The sequence below is a fragment of the Tinamus guttatus genome, unplaced genomic scaffold (assembly GCF_059628265.1).
Source record: "Tinamus guttatus ecotype Peru unplaced genomic scaffold, ASM5962826v1 Tinamus_guttatus_pri_ptg000198l, whole genome shotgun sequence".
NCBI lineage: Eukaryota > Metazoa > Chordata > Aves > Tinamiformes > Tinamidae > Tinamus > Tinamus guttatus.
In genome coordinates this window covers 5,236,740-5,254,505 of record NW_028288732.1, presented here as the reverse complement: position 1 = coordinate 5,254,505, position 17,766 = coordinate 5,236,740, and the positions used below count along the sequence as shown (strand labels likewise).

Genomic DNA, 17,766 nt, shown 5'->3' with positions numbered 1-17,766 from the left:
TATTTGTGGAGGTGCTTTGGACAGATCCGTACCAGCTCCCTTGGAGCCTGTGCAGAATCAGTGGCTCCTGCCTGGATGCAAGAACTCTTCCTTTTGGAGGTTTTATATTTCCTTGCTTAGTTTGCCTTTTTTTTTTTTTTTTTTTTTTTTTTTTTTTTAAAGTGGTCATAAAATTCTACAGATTTTGAACCTTCAGATTAGGATTCAAAGAACTTGGAGCACTTTGCTGCTAAATATCACGTTGACCATATTCCCACTGAGCTCGACTGTCTAAGGGCCTTTCCGTCCCCTTTCTGTGCCCTTTCCTTCAGAGGGGTTTGGAGCAGTGTTGAGCACCAGAGGAATTCTCACCCCGGATATGCCGAGGAGGTAGAGCCAGGATTCCTCATTCTGAAGCCTTGTGCTGAGGCTCAGTGGAAGTTAAGGCTGCTTGGGCTGTGGAGTCGTGGAAGTAGCTATAGAGGTTAGACCAGACTGCTCCAAACTGGGGCAAAAGCCTTCCAATTCCAGCTGCAAGAGTTTAAGTCATTTGTTTCTCCTCTTCTGGTGAGATTTCCATTTGCTGTTTTCCATAAGGCAAAGCTCAGCATCTGCAGCAAACTTGAAAATGTGGCTATATTGAATCTGCTAGTTATTTCAGGAGAAGGAAGGCTTAACTGCTACTCTTTTCTTAAAGGACAAATATCTAAAAAATGCATGCAGGAGAAGCATTTTCCGCTCAGAATGTCTTTGACTGATACAGCTTCAGAAGCAGCATCACAATAGCTTTTCAAAGTATTTCACTGGCTTTTAATATATTCTGCTGTTGAAGTCAGCAGGACTCAAGTGTACTCGCACTGCAGTTAGAAATTTGCAGCATTTTGTTGCCTCTGAAAATGAAGATACAGACATATTTCACTGATACGCAACTGACACGGGCATCTTGATATATGTAATTTTTATTAGTGAAGTTTGTAGGAGTGCATGACTTTAAGACATGGCTTTGTATGTCATAAATCAGGTTTTGGAAAATGCAGTAGATCTTGTATTCTCATACCTGCCAGTTTACAAAATATTTCAGCCGCTTAATTCTCCACTCTAATTTCCACTGAGGAAAAATAGCAAAATATTTTGGGTTAGTCATGATTACTGTCACTTACCCAGTTATCTATACTTTCTCCACTCAAGTCATACACATCACACTGTATTTTGCTAGCAAAGATCAGCTTTGTGCAACATATTTGGTTTTCTGGTTTGCTTTCAACAATGAGTGACTCCTTGGAGTTTTTGAAGCGATTGGAAATCCTGCTGTTTCAGAGCACCCTTTAGGTACTGAAGATGGGATCCCCCTCGCCAAAGTTCAGATGCCTAAAAGTTGGGTCTGTTCCTGGGGGAGCCTGAGGGCTCCTTGTGCAGCCGGTGCAGGGATGTCTGCAGACTGAGTAATGGGTCTGGAGGCTGGTGCCATCGGGGGGATCTGCACGTACCCAGTGCAGAGGGAACAAGACAACTTGCCAAGCCTGGATATGCAACCTTGTCACCTCCAGCTAGGTGAGAAAAGTCCTTTCAGTATTTATTGTTGATCTGATAATTCTGTTTTTTTGTATGTGGATTTGCAATGGCCAAGCTGTACTCGGTGCCAGCTAGACTAGGGCCAGCTTCAGAAGTGAAAGCCGGTCACGTGCAAGACGTTTCCCCCCTGATCATTTTAAGTTAAAAGACATCATAGATTCCCCCCTGAGAAAAGAGAGAATGGAGAAAAGCTATTGCCACAGTGGGTTTCCATTACTGAAATTAATTCCTCTCTCATAAGAATTTAGATCTATGATTTATGATAGCCACCAATTTCTCACTGCAGGCAAAGTGAGAGGAAATGACTCAGCCTGGACAGACATCATGAATCTAATTTTTTCCCTAATGGCTGACATAATCTAGTGTGCTGCTCCCAGAAGTGTCATTGGAGATTCATATCCTGCCAAAGGGCCTCACAATCAAAGCGGAAAATTTTGTTACTTTCATGTATTGTGTGATCTGTAATTGTTCGAAATTGCATCTTGCCTCATTCACTGCAGTTTCTTTTACATCAATTTTACAGCAAAATAGTGAGGAAAACAAAGCAAGAGAGTGAAAAGCAGTTTTGTACTTACTCCTTGAGAAAAATCTTTCCTGACATAACATTGGGGTCCAGCTGGTGCTTTTTAAATTCAGATAGATGGTTCTGAGATGAAACATCCTTCCTTCTGTCTCTCCTTCCGATAGAAATCTCACAACCCACCTGACTTCACAAGTTCTGTCTTTCACATACTGTTTTGGAATTTCATATTCCAGTTTCTATCACTGATGCAGAATTTTGTGAGTTGGCTTTGCAAAAGGCCAGTCGAAATCATGTTAAATGGTTCAACTAAAATATTTAGCCCTCATTTCAAGGAGACAGGAGATTGTATCTATGTCTCAGCAGAGGAGGCTGATAGGAAGCTAAGTTTTCATGTGCTTTGCAGTTACAAACAGTAGTTTGAATGCATCCTAATAAGTTGCTTCCAAAATGGAGATAAATAATGGATCTACTTATGAAATATGTAAGTATTCCTATATATTTCTGATGTGGCCCTCTGATGCGGCCACATACACCAATGCAAAAGCAAAACAAAGCACGCTCAGCTGCCTTTAAATCACCTACAGTTTATTGTGGCTGTTCTGTAACAGGGGAAGGGAGGAGCAGTCCCGTGTGTCAGTGCTACTCTGTGCAGTCGATATGCACTTCCAGGTGAAAGCCACTCAAGATGTAGTATGTGGTTTTGATAATACTTAAGAAAGGCAAAACAAAATCAGAGAAGGTCGCTTTGTTATTGTTTTCTACTAACTCCTTGATCTTGAGCTCTATACAATGTTCCATTTAGCTTGTCTTTTATATTCAACATAAAACTTTCATCACCCACCTCACTACACAATTTTAAAGACACATTTTTATTCTCCTTTTCTACTCCTGAATATAGTTGTTTTAATCATACTTTCTGACAAGCCCTCACTGAGCTTGTACAGCAAAAGGCAAATTATCTCACTGGATGCATACTCTTACTAAGGGTTTTTTTTTTTTTTTCCTAAAGAAGTCCAAGGTAAATTTCTAGATTGTAGCTGCCAGCCTGCGAGTTATTCAATATCTCTGAAGCACTAGTGGAGAACTGTGAAGTTTTTAAGATACACTATTGCAAGTGCTCTAACGTAGGGAACTGTCAGAGCACACAGCACGTGGCTTGAAGGTTTAGCTCTTCTTTGGAGGCTTCGTGTTCTGCTAAAACTTACCAAAGGGATTGAAATAAATGTATTTAAAAGGCAATGGCTGAAGGTCTTTCCTTACAAACTGGATCCAAAAAAGCAGGGTTGTACGGTATAGAAGGGAGCGTATCGTGCTATCAAACAAGTTCAATTCTTCATCACCTCTAGAGCTGAAATTTTCTAACAAATTGGCAGTGAGTTCTCATTTCCAATGTTTGGACATATCTGTCAAAGCCTGTGCATAAATAAATGGTATTTTGACGAAAGGTCCCACGAGGGGACTGCTGGAGGGGATTGCTGTGTCTATGGTGCGACCTCAGAATGCTGTGGCTATTTTCCAGTACTGTGTCCTGCCCCCTTGATGCTCCTTGTTTCCTGCTCTTAAATAATAACTTGCATTTCTCGAAGCAGAATGAGGCTCTATTAGTGGTTTAACTCCTTTCTAGTTCCTCAGGTCTGGCTCCAGGCAGTCCAGGATTCTGCACGTCCTGCTCCATCCTTTGGGATACCCGCACCGCGGTGCCCGCTTTGCCACCTCACGGAGGGCTCCTCGGGCAGCACCCTGACCCCGGGCTGTCTTGCCCAGTAAGTGTTTCTCCTGCCAGCCTGATTCTGAGGTAACAGCACAGAGATGCAGAGTATCGAAGGTGAAATGACTGTCTGAACTTCAAAACTGATCAGGTTTTGCTTGCCTTTATCTCCAGACTCAATCAGATTATGGACATGATTATATGGTGTCACTGGTGGCAAGGGCCTTGACTCGGTGGCCTCAGGAGTCCCGAGCCCTCTGCCCATAGAGGGGCAGCTCTTTGGGGTGCTCAACAAATGCCACCTATCCCATGTATTTCAGGGAGAGCTGGAGCTTCCGCCTCCTCTCCGTGAGACTGATGCCCTGCAAGTAAAGAACAGATTTCAGTGGGAAGGCAAAGCGGGCAGAAACCTCCTGTTCTTGCCTGAAGTGGCAGCTTTTCTGTGGTTAGGTTTCATGCCTGGATTTCATTCAGGATGCTCCAAGAAGTTTGGCCGTAAGTTTGTGTTTGCATGCGTATGCATACACAAATGTGTGCCGTTATTTCTGTACATCATTTTGCTATTTACCAGATGGTATTAAGGCAGAAAACATTATGCAAGCATGTATGACTACTATTTCTACTGGGGTAAGGCCAGAATGATGAAAAAAATGTATTGCCAGAAATGGGAAAACCATAATCTTTATTTTTCCCCCTTTTTTCTTTTGCTTCTTTCAGCTCCCTTCAGATTCCTTCAAGTATCTCAACTGGTGTGACCTAGAGGAACATGATGTTCGAGGAAATCAGCTCCTTTGTCCCCGAGTAAGAGAAGGTAAAGATGAAAAAGTCGTGTTCTTGTTAAACCTTTCTCTATTTATCTATGTTGTTAAATGTTAGAGAGGAAATCTGAGTCTGCTGTTGTTTTGAAAGGCAGTTTCATCCCATATTGCAGATATTTACTTTTTTCAATTGCTATTCAAATATCCCCAAGCAAAAACTGTCATTTTAAAATTTTTATAGTTAATGTTGTGTTTATTATCTCTCCCCAAAATTCATTAACATTTAAATAATATTCAGAATGTTATACACAAATGTCAAATAAGAAACTGTGTGTGAAATCTAGTCCTGTAAATATTTTAAACCTGAATTTTATTTTATTTTAAACCTGAATTGGCCCAAGAATAGCCTATAGGAGTTCTCAAGAATGTGAAATGGAAAATGGTTTAAAATAAGGTATTTGCATGTTTGAGATTAAATGGAGAAAAAGTGCTGCATTGTCCTTCCTTCAGCTAGGAATATAAATAGGTGCATAGCTCTAAGCATTTCAGTAGATCCATTGACTTTAAGTCCTCAGTGAGTATTGTTTTAAATATTCTGAGCTCTGGAGGAAATATCACTTTCTAACCATGTGCCAAATCATTATGAGTAATCTTCGATTGTTTGCTGGATTATGGGCTCAGGACAGGTAGAAAATCTTCACATTAGTTTACCTCATAGAACCCTGGAAATATATGCAGCTAAAATATTTTATATATATATATGTGTGTGTGTGTGTCTTTATTTCAGATATCTTCCCAGCCAAATATATAATATTTCAGCAAGTAACGAAGTGCCAGTTTCATACGACTTCCATTATTATAAATCTTTTTTTTTTTTTTCTGAGCAGGGCCTTCAGAAGAAGAGCTATTTTTCAGAGGAGAAGAACATACTTTGAAGAAAAGAAAGCAAGTAACTGAAACAGAAAAATGGCAAAAGAAACTGCAAGAGAACTGGGAAAACTGTGCTGTAAAACTTTTCTTATCTCTTTCATTTACTCTTTGCTTTGTAAATAAGCCAAGTATATAGTGCAGGTGACTGGAGACTGTTTTCAGTTTTCAAGCTGAAGTTGGCACCATGACTTATGTTATAAAACAGAATGTTTTTAGAAGTTGTATAAACTTCTGTCTTGTGACATGGATTCATTTGTGCTTGGGCATGTGAGAACTAGTGAAGTGACCTGTCTGCTTAGTGCCTTCCACGAATAAATTGGTACTAAGTGGGTGGTTTGTGGATGGCTTAGTTTCATGTTAGCTCTTCCACTCTCTCCTCATACCAGCCTGAACAGTCCTGTTAGTTTTGGCTGGAGGAACAACGTTACTACTGGTTCTGGTCACCAATAAATTACAAGCTCCCTAAGATCAAGAGAAGTGAGTTGTTTGGAGCAATGGATTTCAGTGGTAGCTGGATCTGTCTCTCCATAAATACCCAGCACAGAGTGGAGGAATCCCAGTGCCTGCCCGCTGCAGAGCCCTTCTGCTCCAGAGCTAAGAGGCCAAATCAAAAAACCTCAACCACTTAGTGCTTCGTTCTCCAGCCAGAGCACACAGAGCGCAGCCAGAGTAAGGCAGGCTTGGGAATAAGGTCCAAATGCTTAAGGGATGGCTTCAGGTGTAAAAGACTGTGTGGCAAAAATGCAAAAGTCACGGTGAAGGGAAGAAGACAAAAAACAGCAGGAAAGACTCTGCTGAAGAGCAGAGGGGAAAAAAAGGAGACTAGTGCTAAGAAGTCAATAGAGAAGAATAGAATGACATTTCCAGACAGAGTCTCACACAAATAACTGTCATTTGAATAGAAAAATACCAGCTTTTTCTACTGTGCCTCTTCAGAATAACCTTATTTTCATAGAAATAGTGAGTGTGTTGCTAGAATTGTAAGGTGAATTTGACATGACTTTGCTTTAAAGTGGATATAAGAGGAGCATAATAAGATAGATTCATCTTTTACCTAGTTCTAACATAGGAACAATTTAATAATAGTTACCAGAATCCAATAAAAAGAAATGATTTCTTTTATATTTCCCTCCCCAGGAACTGAACCTCTCATATCAGGACCTGGGGGACCTTTACCAGGTGGAAAACCTCAATAGGATTCTCCGAAGATTAATTCGTGTAGAAAAGCTTTGGCTGGTGGACAATTCTCTGACAGACCTCAGTGCCATAAGGCTGCCAAGGTAAAAAAAAATAAAATAAAAAAATAATAAAAAATAAAAGGTCTTCTGTTCTTACCAATGTCATAGAAATCAAAGTTGTTGCTTAGGTAGTGTCTGGAGCAGACCCTCGGGAACTGCCAAATATGATATTGCCAAATATGACTGTGCTGTTATACTGCAGTTACACTCTTATTCTGAGTTCATGTCATCCCTAAGTTGGAAAATATCCAATAAGGTAGACAGATCATGTCCCCTTTCCTCTTGGTGTTTCATGCATCACATCAAACTCTGATATTTTTGCTAAAAGGGAAAATCATTGAACTCAGCTGAAGGGCTGTGTGTGCAGAGATGGTGCAAGCAGAGAGGTCAGGTGTGATCATCACAACTGTGTTATTACAGTGTGTCTATTGCTGCTGTGTTGTCTTATGACTGGAAAGATATGTGAAAAGTTGTAATCTTGAGAATGGGAGTAATGAAATATTCGTTGCATAATATGAGGAAAACTAAGGATAGAAATCGTACTAGTCTTTAGGCAAAAGTAACCTAAGTGTGAAACTAGTGGGAAAACAGGTGCCCTGGAATCAAATTCTTGAATCTTTCATTGAAACCTTAGGGTACCCTGACCTGAGTAGGTGAACAACCTTCCTTCTGTTGGGTTACAGGGGAACCCTGTTGTAGATGAGGTCGGTGATGTCATTTGCTTTGTACTTTACAGATGCAAAGAACTAAATGTCAATAAAAATCACTTTACATCCTTCAAACAGTTGCCAAAGATACCTCAGATCCAACACTTATCACTGTCTGAAAATAACATTAGGACGCTAAGTGGAATATCAGCCTTGAGACACACTCCACTTGAATCCCTCACACTCAAGAGGAATCCCTGTGAGTTTCAAGAAAACTACAGGCAACTGTAAGTTTTACCAGCTCATGCTCAACAAAACTATTCAAAAAGAAATGTTTGTGGGGGAGAAGATGGAGTAGGATCTCAATTACACCAAGCTCTCCCAGGCAGCCTTGTTTTCCCACAGCACCAACCACCATAAATGCTTCAAAAAAAAAGGGCTGGCAAGCTAATGTCTGAGAATAGGCACAGAATATTCAGAAACTGCCTGGGAGTCTCTGTAATGATGTGAATGTCTGTTCATTAACTCAGCCAAGCCGGAGACATTGAGTAGGGTAGATAAATTAGATCCCCTTTTATTAATAGAAATTACCTTTTACTAAAACTCCCTTCAGCCTCATTACATCACTCATGGACTCTGAGAGGGGTCTAAATTACATTACGTGTCAGAGACAGGATCAGGAGGAAGTGTTGAAAGATGGGAGAGAAGCAAGAGAAATCTATTACCTTAACTTGCTTTTCTGATACCAAACAAAAAAATATATATTTTAGCTGCTTGTTTTTGAACCCACTGTTTGTTTTCTGTTGTGTTTTTTTTTCCAATGGCTATTTTGATCCCAGCATGGGGAATAAACTTCTGATCTTTTTATTTTTCTTTTATCTCTCTTTAAGTGTGTTCTCCAGTTTGCCAAACCTGAAAACACTGGATGGGGTCCCACAACTGCCAGAGGACTGTTCACCCCCCAAAATCCATTTCCTTTCCAAATTGTGTACTCTACTGTAGCACTGCATTTTGGTGTCATCGCAGATATGCTGGAATCACCTTATCTAAAAGAATGGATACGTTCTGTGTATACACATTGCCTTCTTTTCTCATCAAAGAGGTATCGAATCAGAAATATTCCAATTCTTTTGCATGTGCTTGCTGATACCACAGGACTGAAGTAAGTATGGATAAGTGGCATATAAATAGGACGTGATACGTATGCTGAGTGTCACCAATTATTGACTCCCATTCCGTCTGCCTAAGACGTGTCCAGCCTCAGACCACATGTCCATGCCAGGAAGTGATCCAGGGATAAAGACAAAACACAGCAACAACTGAAGAACAGCCCATGCAGTTTCCTCCTTTGTGTCCCACCAGCATCCTAGTGCTCTTCTGTGGTTTTGTAGATAGGAAAGCCAGAGCCACTCTAATTACTTTGCCCTTTAGAAAATACAAAAATAGCACAGAAAGTTCCATTTGGGAGTTTTGCTCAATGGGTTTGGGATGGCTGGAGAGCCCTGGAGAGAGGTAAATCAGGAGGAGGAAAGACATCTTTCAAGGTGTTGCTGGCATTGTTTAGGAGGGCCATAATGCTGCTTAAAGAGTCCTCAAACCAAGGCAACAAGGAAGAAAAAGAGCTGTGGAAGTTGAAAAAGGATTTGTAAAAGCTCCCCAGGAGCCCTGAATGCAATTATCTTTGAACACTATCCATCCCTTTTTGATTCATTTGCTGTCCAATTTTAGGCTGTTTGCAGGCGGCTCTTGCTGGCACATGGATAGCTGTGTCGCTGATGGTTTAGGAGAAGAATGACAGTGTCTTGGAAAATGAAGACAATTAACAAATTGCCTAATTCCAGAGGCAGTCAATAACTTGTGATGTGTATCGGCTGCCTGAGCAGTTTGCTTCAGTTACACACGGATGACTAAGGGCTGCTCAGCACTGCAGAACTCCACGGTACAGGGACTGCCCTGCAGAAAAGCTGGAGAAAATTCCGTATAATGTGATGTGCTGGACTGGGAAAAGAGAAATGATCGGCTTGAAAAGCTTCCTAGCACCCTGTATTGAATGTCCTCACCCATCCCAAGGGTTAGCAGTCACAGTACTTAGCAAAATACAGCATGAACTGCATCAGATGATCCTGAATTTGTAGAGTATGTAGCTCAAAATGTATCCTACAGCTCTGGAAGGAGGGAGACTGTGAACTGCTGCAAATTGGGGTCAGGTTTAGGGCTCACACCCAGGAAATAGTCTTGAGTGATCCATAGACTCAGGCTGTTCCCTTTCCAGGCACAGATGTTCATGTGCTCATGGGATTCAGTAACTACATCTAGGCTGTATTGCCCATTCCAGAAAATGGGAAGAAACCAAGCTGTGACCACCCTCTCCATAAATGCGCTACGGAATTGAAATATACTGTTCAACCTGAAACTGCAGTCAGATTTCAGAGTCAGAGAAGAGACGTGGATCACAACAAACGACAAGGGGACAGGAGGCTTGAAACAGAGCAAGTGGATCACTGTGTGCTCGGCCGTGTGGCAAACTGGCCCAAAAGAAAAGGAGTCTTACGAGGGAGAACAGGAGCAGAAAAGCTGGAAGCTTTCGAGGGAAGAGGCAGGTATTCTATCTCTGAGAAATTCATACAGAAATAATACATGAAAGTAATCAGCAAAAAAAAAATGTAGCTGTTGTATTTGGGAATGGAAAGAGTAAAAGAAGCATGAAGTGTATTTTGCTCAATCGAGAGGGTATGTGAGGAAACACCATGTCAGAAGTAAGGCTGGGAACAAGAGTGGGACGTAAACAAGATTTTTAAGTATTGACAGATACAGCAAGTAGCTGAACGCTGACTGTTGTGGGGCTGCTGCATCTAGAAGCTAGGAAGGGAAAGAGTCTTTTCAGAAGTTACAGTTGGTAGAGAGCGTTCAGATCAGCAGTGTTCAGATCACCAGCAAAAACAACTGGGGTCTAAGCTGAATTTTTGTACTGTCATTCCAAGATTTGGCAAAATGATCCCAGGAGGCATCAGAACCAATGCCAGGGCTTTGAGATGAAGTGCACTGAATTTCTTCACCTTGGTCATCTCATTGGGATGCTTTTTAGGGTATTCATTGCATTCTATGTGCAAAACAGACCACCTGTTGTGCTTTCTGCTTCCCATTCCTACAGAGACAACATACTCAGCATTCATAAATCACATTCCCAGCAGTGTCTGGGAGCAGGAAAGGGAGTTCTGCAGTCCCGCTGCAGCATGATGGAGATGCTGATGGCACCTTTCCTTAAAAATATTTTCCATGCTGAGAGATCAGAAGGTGTGACTGAGCTGGGAAATTCCCCTATCCTCTGGGCAGATATTTCAGATGCAAGCTCCTAGTGCAGCTACCACCCACTCCTCACATCTGTAATTAGGAATTGGTTCATTCTCCCCTGAGCACCTCTCTGAGGCTTTGCTCTCATAGACCCGATTCCTGGAAAAGTAACAAGGAAGGGGAATAGACTTTGATTTATTCTTTCCTGACAGAAAGTTGATTCTACTCTCATAATTTTTCCTTTCATTGTCTTAACTCTGTGCCTTTGGAATCCCAGCAAAATATTAGGCAATATCTGGGGAGCCTTGCTGCTTTTATTTAAAGTGCATCCAAGAGCAAGACCGTGCTGGCAGCGTTTTAGCCACTTTGCTGCAATGAGATTTAAATGAGATGTTCACTCTCAGCAATGTCACATGGGACACTGGCAAGAAAGAGCAATTAAGTTCCAGCTGTTTGGCTGGACAAGGGCCATAAGCCCGAGGAAGCAGCCTGGATACGTTTCAACATTCCCACTCAGCTAGAAACGCCAGCAGCAGGAATCTTCTGAAATGGGCCTCCAGTTCATGTGAAACCAGGGACAAATTAATGAATTTCTGGGTTTCAAAATTAGATTATTACTATCTAACTTTATTTTCCTGACAGAATTGCTTTCAGCTTCACTTGGACGTTTGTTATGAAGGAAACTCTCAGCTTTTACCGTTTCAGCCTTCCTGGCGCAGCCGGGAATGCGCTGCACCCACCTCGTTAGGGCACGCTCAGGAAGAAGGAACCACCAAGTTTGCCAGGGAGTTGAGAGGCCGTTTTGCTATTCTCTTCTCTGGAAGATGGGTTTGGGGCCCAAGGCAGTATCGCAGCCAGGAGAAAGGGCTGTCCCGGAGCAAGAAAGGAAGGGCTTGAAGCAAATTACTCGGGAGCTTTATTTCCTTGCAATTCCACAGGTGTGTTATGGAGCCGTCTGATCTAAACCTAATCGATGCCTTCAGGAAAATCTGGAAGAAATGGAACAAAAGTAAAGTCTTGCTTTTGCTGTTGAGATTTCGTCAATTGGGTTTATGCTCTAAAATATAAAACAATAACCACTGCTAGTCACAAATGTAGGGAGCACGTTATGGTAAAGAGCACTTTGGGGCTGTCTACCCTTGAGAGGCAGACGCTGTCCCCGTCCCTTTGAGAAACCTCTTCTGAAGAACCCAGGATATCCATTTGCTTTAACATTTCCTTCCTGACTGCTTAAAATCAAATGTTGCTGCTCTGCGTAAAGCAGCTTTCAATCACTGCCACTTAGTGTTTGCCATTCGCTAAACAGCCTTGTGCATTTGTGGTGATTTCCCCACTATCACCCTGCAGGAAAAAATGAAATGTAGTGAATGTATTGATTGATGTTTTCATCTATTTGGATACATGTATGAGGCACACAGAGGCACACTGGCTGGAAGCTTGGGTGGAAATAAGCTGTTAAGATGTCTTAGAGCATTCATTTTTCATTTGTAATCTACCATGCAGGATATATTTGCTCTGGAATTGGTAGGTACCGAGCAGCATTGAAAGCACCAGAAGATAAGGGAAGAAGGCCACAGACAACATGTGCTTTAGATAAAAACAGCTATAAAAATAAATGCAATGATCATAACAGGGACACGCCAAGCATTGCCAGTGACAAATTGGGAATGGCCAGAAAGTTCATGAATAGTCAAAGGACATGAAACTGCACAGTCAGCCCTGGGGAGTGGAATACAAGCCAAGTTTTTTTCTTTTCCACACCAGTCATTTTATTTTTATTACACGTTAACATAATATATTTGCAGTTGCTACTCTGTGTAGTCCATTTTCTTTATAATAGATCATCAAAATTTACTCTTTTTGACCTGAACACTGAGCTGGTCTATGGATGCCCCTATGAAGAGCCACCGATGATGAAGTCAGATTTTGCTTTGACACAATATTAATTTTCTGCAGGAAATGTGCAAAGTTCCGTTTTTGTGAACACAGGGGAAATCAAACAGGAGACTGCTCGGTGCTCAGGGGTCCAAGCCCTTTTCCCTCAGGCGGGGTTGGCTCTCACCTTTTCTCAGCATTATGCCTCTCCAAGCTTTACTCTCGAGGCTGCTCCTGCTCCGTGCTGCTGCCCAGGGCTCCGGGAGCAGGACCTGCAGCCAGGAGGCCCCCGCTTGCTCGGCCGGCCCTGCTGCCGCCTCTGCTGCCCCGCGCGCCGCTCTCCTCCCGCTCCCGCCGTCGCTCCGCGTTGCGGCTCCGCTTCCTATTCCACAGGCACTGCAGAAATTGCTGATGGAGCAGGGAAATCAATGCGTTTAAATAACGCGGTCAAATGCCATGCACCCTGTATGAACACTGCCTCTTTAATCTTCAAAAAGAAGAAGACCGGTGCCCAAATCAGGATGTAAAATTGTAGAGAAATGATGGAGAGTTTATTTGTTCAACATAGAATACATTTAAAATCAATAATGTCTAAATGACGAAGAGTGAGGAGCTTAGGACCTGTTACATTTCTGCACTCAGCTTAATATCTCTGATGCTAACATGGAGCTTTGGCAATCTTTTCTTGACTCTATTCTGTTTTGTTTTGCTTTACTCTCTTGCTTTGAACATTATAAGATACAACCTAAGAAGCCCAGCTCAAGCTGCAAAGTGTAGATGGATGTATCTAGAGAAAATGTTCCACATTTTGCTACAGAGAGAAGTGTCCAAAGTGCTTATTCTGTCCTATGCTACAAAAGCTAGATAAATTCTCCCGTGCTTTTTCCTATGATGATATCATGCCCAAGCACACCAAGCAAAAAAAATGCACAATAGCAGTGAATGTAATTATTATATTCACTCCCTAATATTTAATCAACCTGAATATGCAAAAATAATTGCAGGGCAAATTTCTCTGCAGGTATAATTGCATTTATTCCAGTAGTGTTTATTTATACGACGGCTGCCTCTAAGCTATTAAAAAGTCCATAATTAAGTCTGCCCTGAATGTGTCTCCGAGTTAGTGATTTTCACATCCCAGACCAGCGTGATGCCAGGATGCCTGAAGGAATTCTGGTGCTGGTTGCAGTCGAATTGTACTGGGGCCTGTAAATTAAAAATACGCTGCCTAGCAGGGCTGGAGCCATCAGCCCTTCCAACGGGAGATGGATTTTTCTTAGGCTCTCTAGGAAGCCAAGGCCAGAGGCTGCATCTCCTGCAGAGGGTGAACTGCTAAAAGTCACATAAATAAAGCCAGAAAGGAAGCCCAGCCAGTGCCGCAACGATCTGAGAGCAGCAGCTCCTGGCACCTGCGTGGCCAGGTAAGGCTGGGCGAAATGGATGTGGAGCCCAGGAAGAAAGAGCAGAGGTTGCAACGTGCATGGGGTGGCAGGGAAGGGCAGATTGCTGAGCCTGAGTGAGATTTGTGCTGATGTTCATCCTAGGAGACTTACAGCGTTTTGCTGCTGGAGCCTGGATTCCTCCCTGTAGTCTGAGGACAAGGAGCACCCTGCAAGCAGAAATAACAGCAAAGACAACCTCATCCCAAACAGGGTAAGCGGCAACGTGGAGCCTTCCAGCAGCAGGACGCTGCCCCTGCCGCTGCTTCCTCCGTTTCTCGGTCCCAGCTGCCTTTGGAGCGAGTGATTTCTGTGTCTCCTGGGGACACTGTGTCAAGGAGGTGATTTGGTGAGGCCATAGGAACGCCCTGCCCCCGGGAATAACTAATGGAAAATTCTGTGCTGATGACATTTGGTAACGGAATGTTTTTCTTTAAAGTTCTAGTAGGGCTGGAGTTCCCTTAGGACTGGTCTGAATTAATTCTTTCTCCAGTCTTATTGTGCAGTTTTAATTAAGTTGCAATTCATCTCTTGCTTTAAAATAAATTGTTTTTCTAACTTGGAGATGCATCCTTTAATTTGAGACAGGACTGTATAGGTGGTTTACTATTAGCCACTACCAACTACAGCCTTTCCAAGAAAATGAATAGGGTTTCTCAAATAAACTTGACTCTTGTCTTCCTCCGGAGATTGGCGAAGGGCAAGGCTACCTATCGAGAGTTGCTACATGGTTCATTCCTGGAGCATGGGGTCTTGTGACTCCTTTAATACTAATTTTAGTCACTCATTAACCTCCTTTTATTCATTTCTGTGTATAATGTATATTTTTTTTTAACAAAGCACATTGATTGGGAAAAAAGCTACTAAAGACAGAATTAGTGGCTTATCTGTTAGATAGATATCTATATGAGTACTGGAAACTACAGAGTATTTTCCATTTTCTTGGGCAAAATAATTTGAATGGAACCATCCAACAATGAGGACTATAGAGAGCAGAGCAGCCACCAAACCCTGGCCAATGAACATAATTATTGTAGGATATTATTAACACATAATAATTATTGTAGGATAATTCAGGTTTGAATCTGGTTGGTCAACTAGCTGGTCTAGTTCAGTCTCATTCAGATAGGGGAAAATACTGCACTACAACAACTTCTTTTCCCAGCTGGTAGCACAAATTGATGTTTCTTGCAAATATTCGGCATTCTCTATCAGTTACACTCGAGAACTCTTCTTTCTTATAATTTCTGTATCGATGAGTGTATTGATAATGAACTGTCTGGCTCTGATTTGAGATCAGTAGTTAAATGGTACACTCTGTTTTGCCTGAAAATCAATTGCTAAGCAGTAATGCAGCTTTAGACAGTGCTATTTATCCAGAACTATTTCTAGATGTAATAATGTCCTGCATAGACTTTTCATTCATTCAGCTGTCAGTATGGATCAAGCTGTTATATACACTGAAATGTGTTTTCCTGGTCTGCTTCTGAGGGCTCTTGTAACTACAGCCTTTTACTGCATAAGAGAGAGTTCAGGTTGCTTTAACATTTTACAATATCTCAGAGAATTCATATCTCCATTTTTCCCCGACCTTCCACAGAAAAGCAAATACTTTTTTTTTTCCCCCTAATGAGAGATGCTAGAAATAGCACTTAAAAAAGCAAAGCAAAACTAAACCAAAAAACTTCTAGAATTAAATCAAATGCAGTAACATTGAGAAGGCTCTTTACAGACAGTGAAGCCTGTACCAAAAGGCAACTGCAGGCAGCAACTGCTGTCTGCAAGAACAGCTTTAAAGTATTTCCACGCTGTTTTATTTGACCTTCCATTCAAGGCCATCTGCGCTGAGCAATGGACTTCTCTCGGTCCCTTGAGTGGCTGCTGCAGACAGGCTCCGGTGTCCATAATGAGGAATAAAATCCGTGGAAGAGCACATTTTCAAACCATCCCCCTTCCTGATAAACTATGGTAAAACTCATTTAGCCCTGGAAGGAACAGGTCTGTTAGCCATTTGATAGCTAATTTAATTCCTCATAATTGATTGTGTTGTGAAAGTCGGAAAAAAACAGATTCAGATGCCTTTTGGAGGGCAACAAGGAACAGCTATGAGGGAAAAAGACTGTGGAAGAGGAGAATAGCTGAAAGATTGGGCAGAGATTGATGGAAGTCCCTGACTGCGGGTTGTGTAAGGAGGGTGGCAGCTTGAAAGGAAGGAGCTGAGGGCAGGTTCAGTACCTGGGGAGAGGATAAGGATTAGGACTGGGCTTATGGGGAAGTAGGTTCTGCTTTTAGGCTGGTTGGTTGCCTCAAGGTTTCAGAATTCATGTTCTTCACTGTCAAATAGCAAGGTTGGTTTTAATTTCCTTATGTAAGGGAGTAGGTGGCAATGTTTAGATCTGAGTCTGGTTTTTTTCCCTGAACTTCATATATTTAAAAAAATTATTTATTTTTTTCTGTAGTTCTATAGACCTTTATGGCTAGGAATGGCCATCCCTTGTGTAACTCCGCTACTCGCTGTGCTCACTGTTATATCTGCACCTGCTCCCTAAGTGAACAGTCAGCAGCAAAACAAGTTATTTGGATGGTAATCCAAAAAGGGAGAGTTTATTGGCACGCACCCTGTTTCTGGCATGCAAGTGCAGGTAAATGTTCTGCCAGGGAGCCAAGGAAGCAGCAAAGCCACTAACATTTGCTCAGATTCAGCCATGCTAGCAGGGCAGCAAGCGCACAGCGCAGTCACCACCTCTCTGGAATATGCAATTTTTCCTCTGACTGTATTTTGTGGCACTGCAGTTGCTGCCAAGCTTATTTGATGATTGCCACGTGTTAACAATTTTCCTAAGATCAAACCAGCTTGCTAACACTACCCTGTTCTGCTTTGGTTAGGCCCCACACTGGGACACAAGTTCTAAGGCATGTGGGAGCCGTGGGTGCGTGTCGGTCTGTAGCCAGGGCACAGATTTTCTGTTCACGTTCCGGCACTTTTTTAGTCTCATTTGTTTAAAGGATAAGGTACAGAGCAGAAAGCATCAAAATACACCCTACAGTTTGGAGAGGCTTTTGCATGGCTGGACTCACTGCGGCTCCTTCCCCTGCAGTGTACTGCTGTGCAGTCCCATTGCTTTTGCAGGAATTGCCCCAGATTTCATAGCAGAAGGTAATTCTGTTTTTTTTTTGTGTGTGTGTCCTGCCTCCTGGATCATCCCTTTTCCCTGGGACAGGTTTTTCTGCTAAGGTTTGTAGGCGTTTGGGTTGATGGCAGGTATAAGCAGCATTATCGTCCCTATGTGCCCTCGTTGCTTGTTCTGCACTGCTGGGTTCGGTTCCTTTGGTGGGGTTTGCTCCATCCTCATCTGCATCGAGCCTTGATTTACAGCTAGAAGAGCAGAGCTGCAAAGGAGCTGATCAGGTTCTGGGGTTTAAAGAGCCTTACGGGTAGTTATAAATTTATGAGGGTAAATTGTTGGTAAGATTATGTGAGCATGTGGAAACAGCCCCGGAGGTCATTAAAAAACAAAACCAGATTTATTGACTTATCAGATGTCAATAGGCTTTCCTTACAAGCATGGATATTGTATCCTGTTAGGGAGTTAGAATGGACTGGGAAGGTAGCTGCTATTGCTAATACAATATTAAACAGAAATCCTCTCTACTTAATCCTCTTATTAGGTATTAGATTACTTGGCTGTTAATGTGTTTGTTACCTGTGTGCAAAAGCAAACACTGAAGCGAGCAGTCGGTTTTGGAGACCCTTGGAGGCGGTTGGTGTGAAAGACACCGTCACCGTCCGGCACGTTGGCGAGGTG

The 17,766-nt window shown here is 42.3% G+C and overlaps 1 protein-coding gene across 1 annotated transcript; it reads left to right on the top strand.

The window, feature by feature from the left end:
- The first annotated feature begins 358 nt into the window (after positions 1-358).
- Positions 359-8,419, top strand: LOC104570194 (uncharacterized). The gene is made up of 7 exons (XM_088523821.1): positions 359-369; positions 3,699-3,837; positions 4,500-4,593; positions 5,428-5,546; positions 6,608-6,750; positions 7,445-7,642; positions 8,246-8,419. Exons 1-7 carry the CDS (start codon positions 359-361, stop codon positions 8,355-8,357), a joined length of 816 nt encoding a protein of 271 aa, XP_088379947.1. The 3' UTR covers positions 8,358-8,419.
- The last annotated feature ends 9,347 nt before the right edge of the window (positions 8,420-17,766 follow it).

Excerpts from the sequence above, each read along its gene's own strand:
- LOC104570194 (XM_088523821.1), top strand. Across the intron at positions 5,547-6,607 it reads AGAACTGGGAAAACTGTGCT|GAACTGAACCTCTCATATCA; the intron begins GTAAAACTTTTC and ends TTCCCTCCCCAG. Across the intron at positions 6,751-7,444 it reads AGTGCCATAAGGCTGCCAAG|ATGCAAAGAACTAAATGTCA; the intron begins GTAAAAAAAAAT and ends TGTACTTTACAG.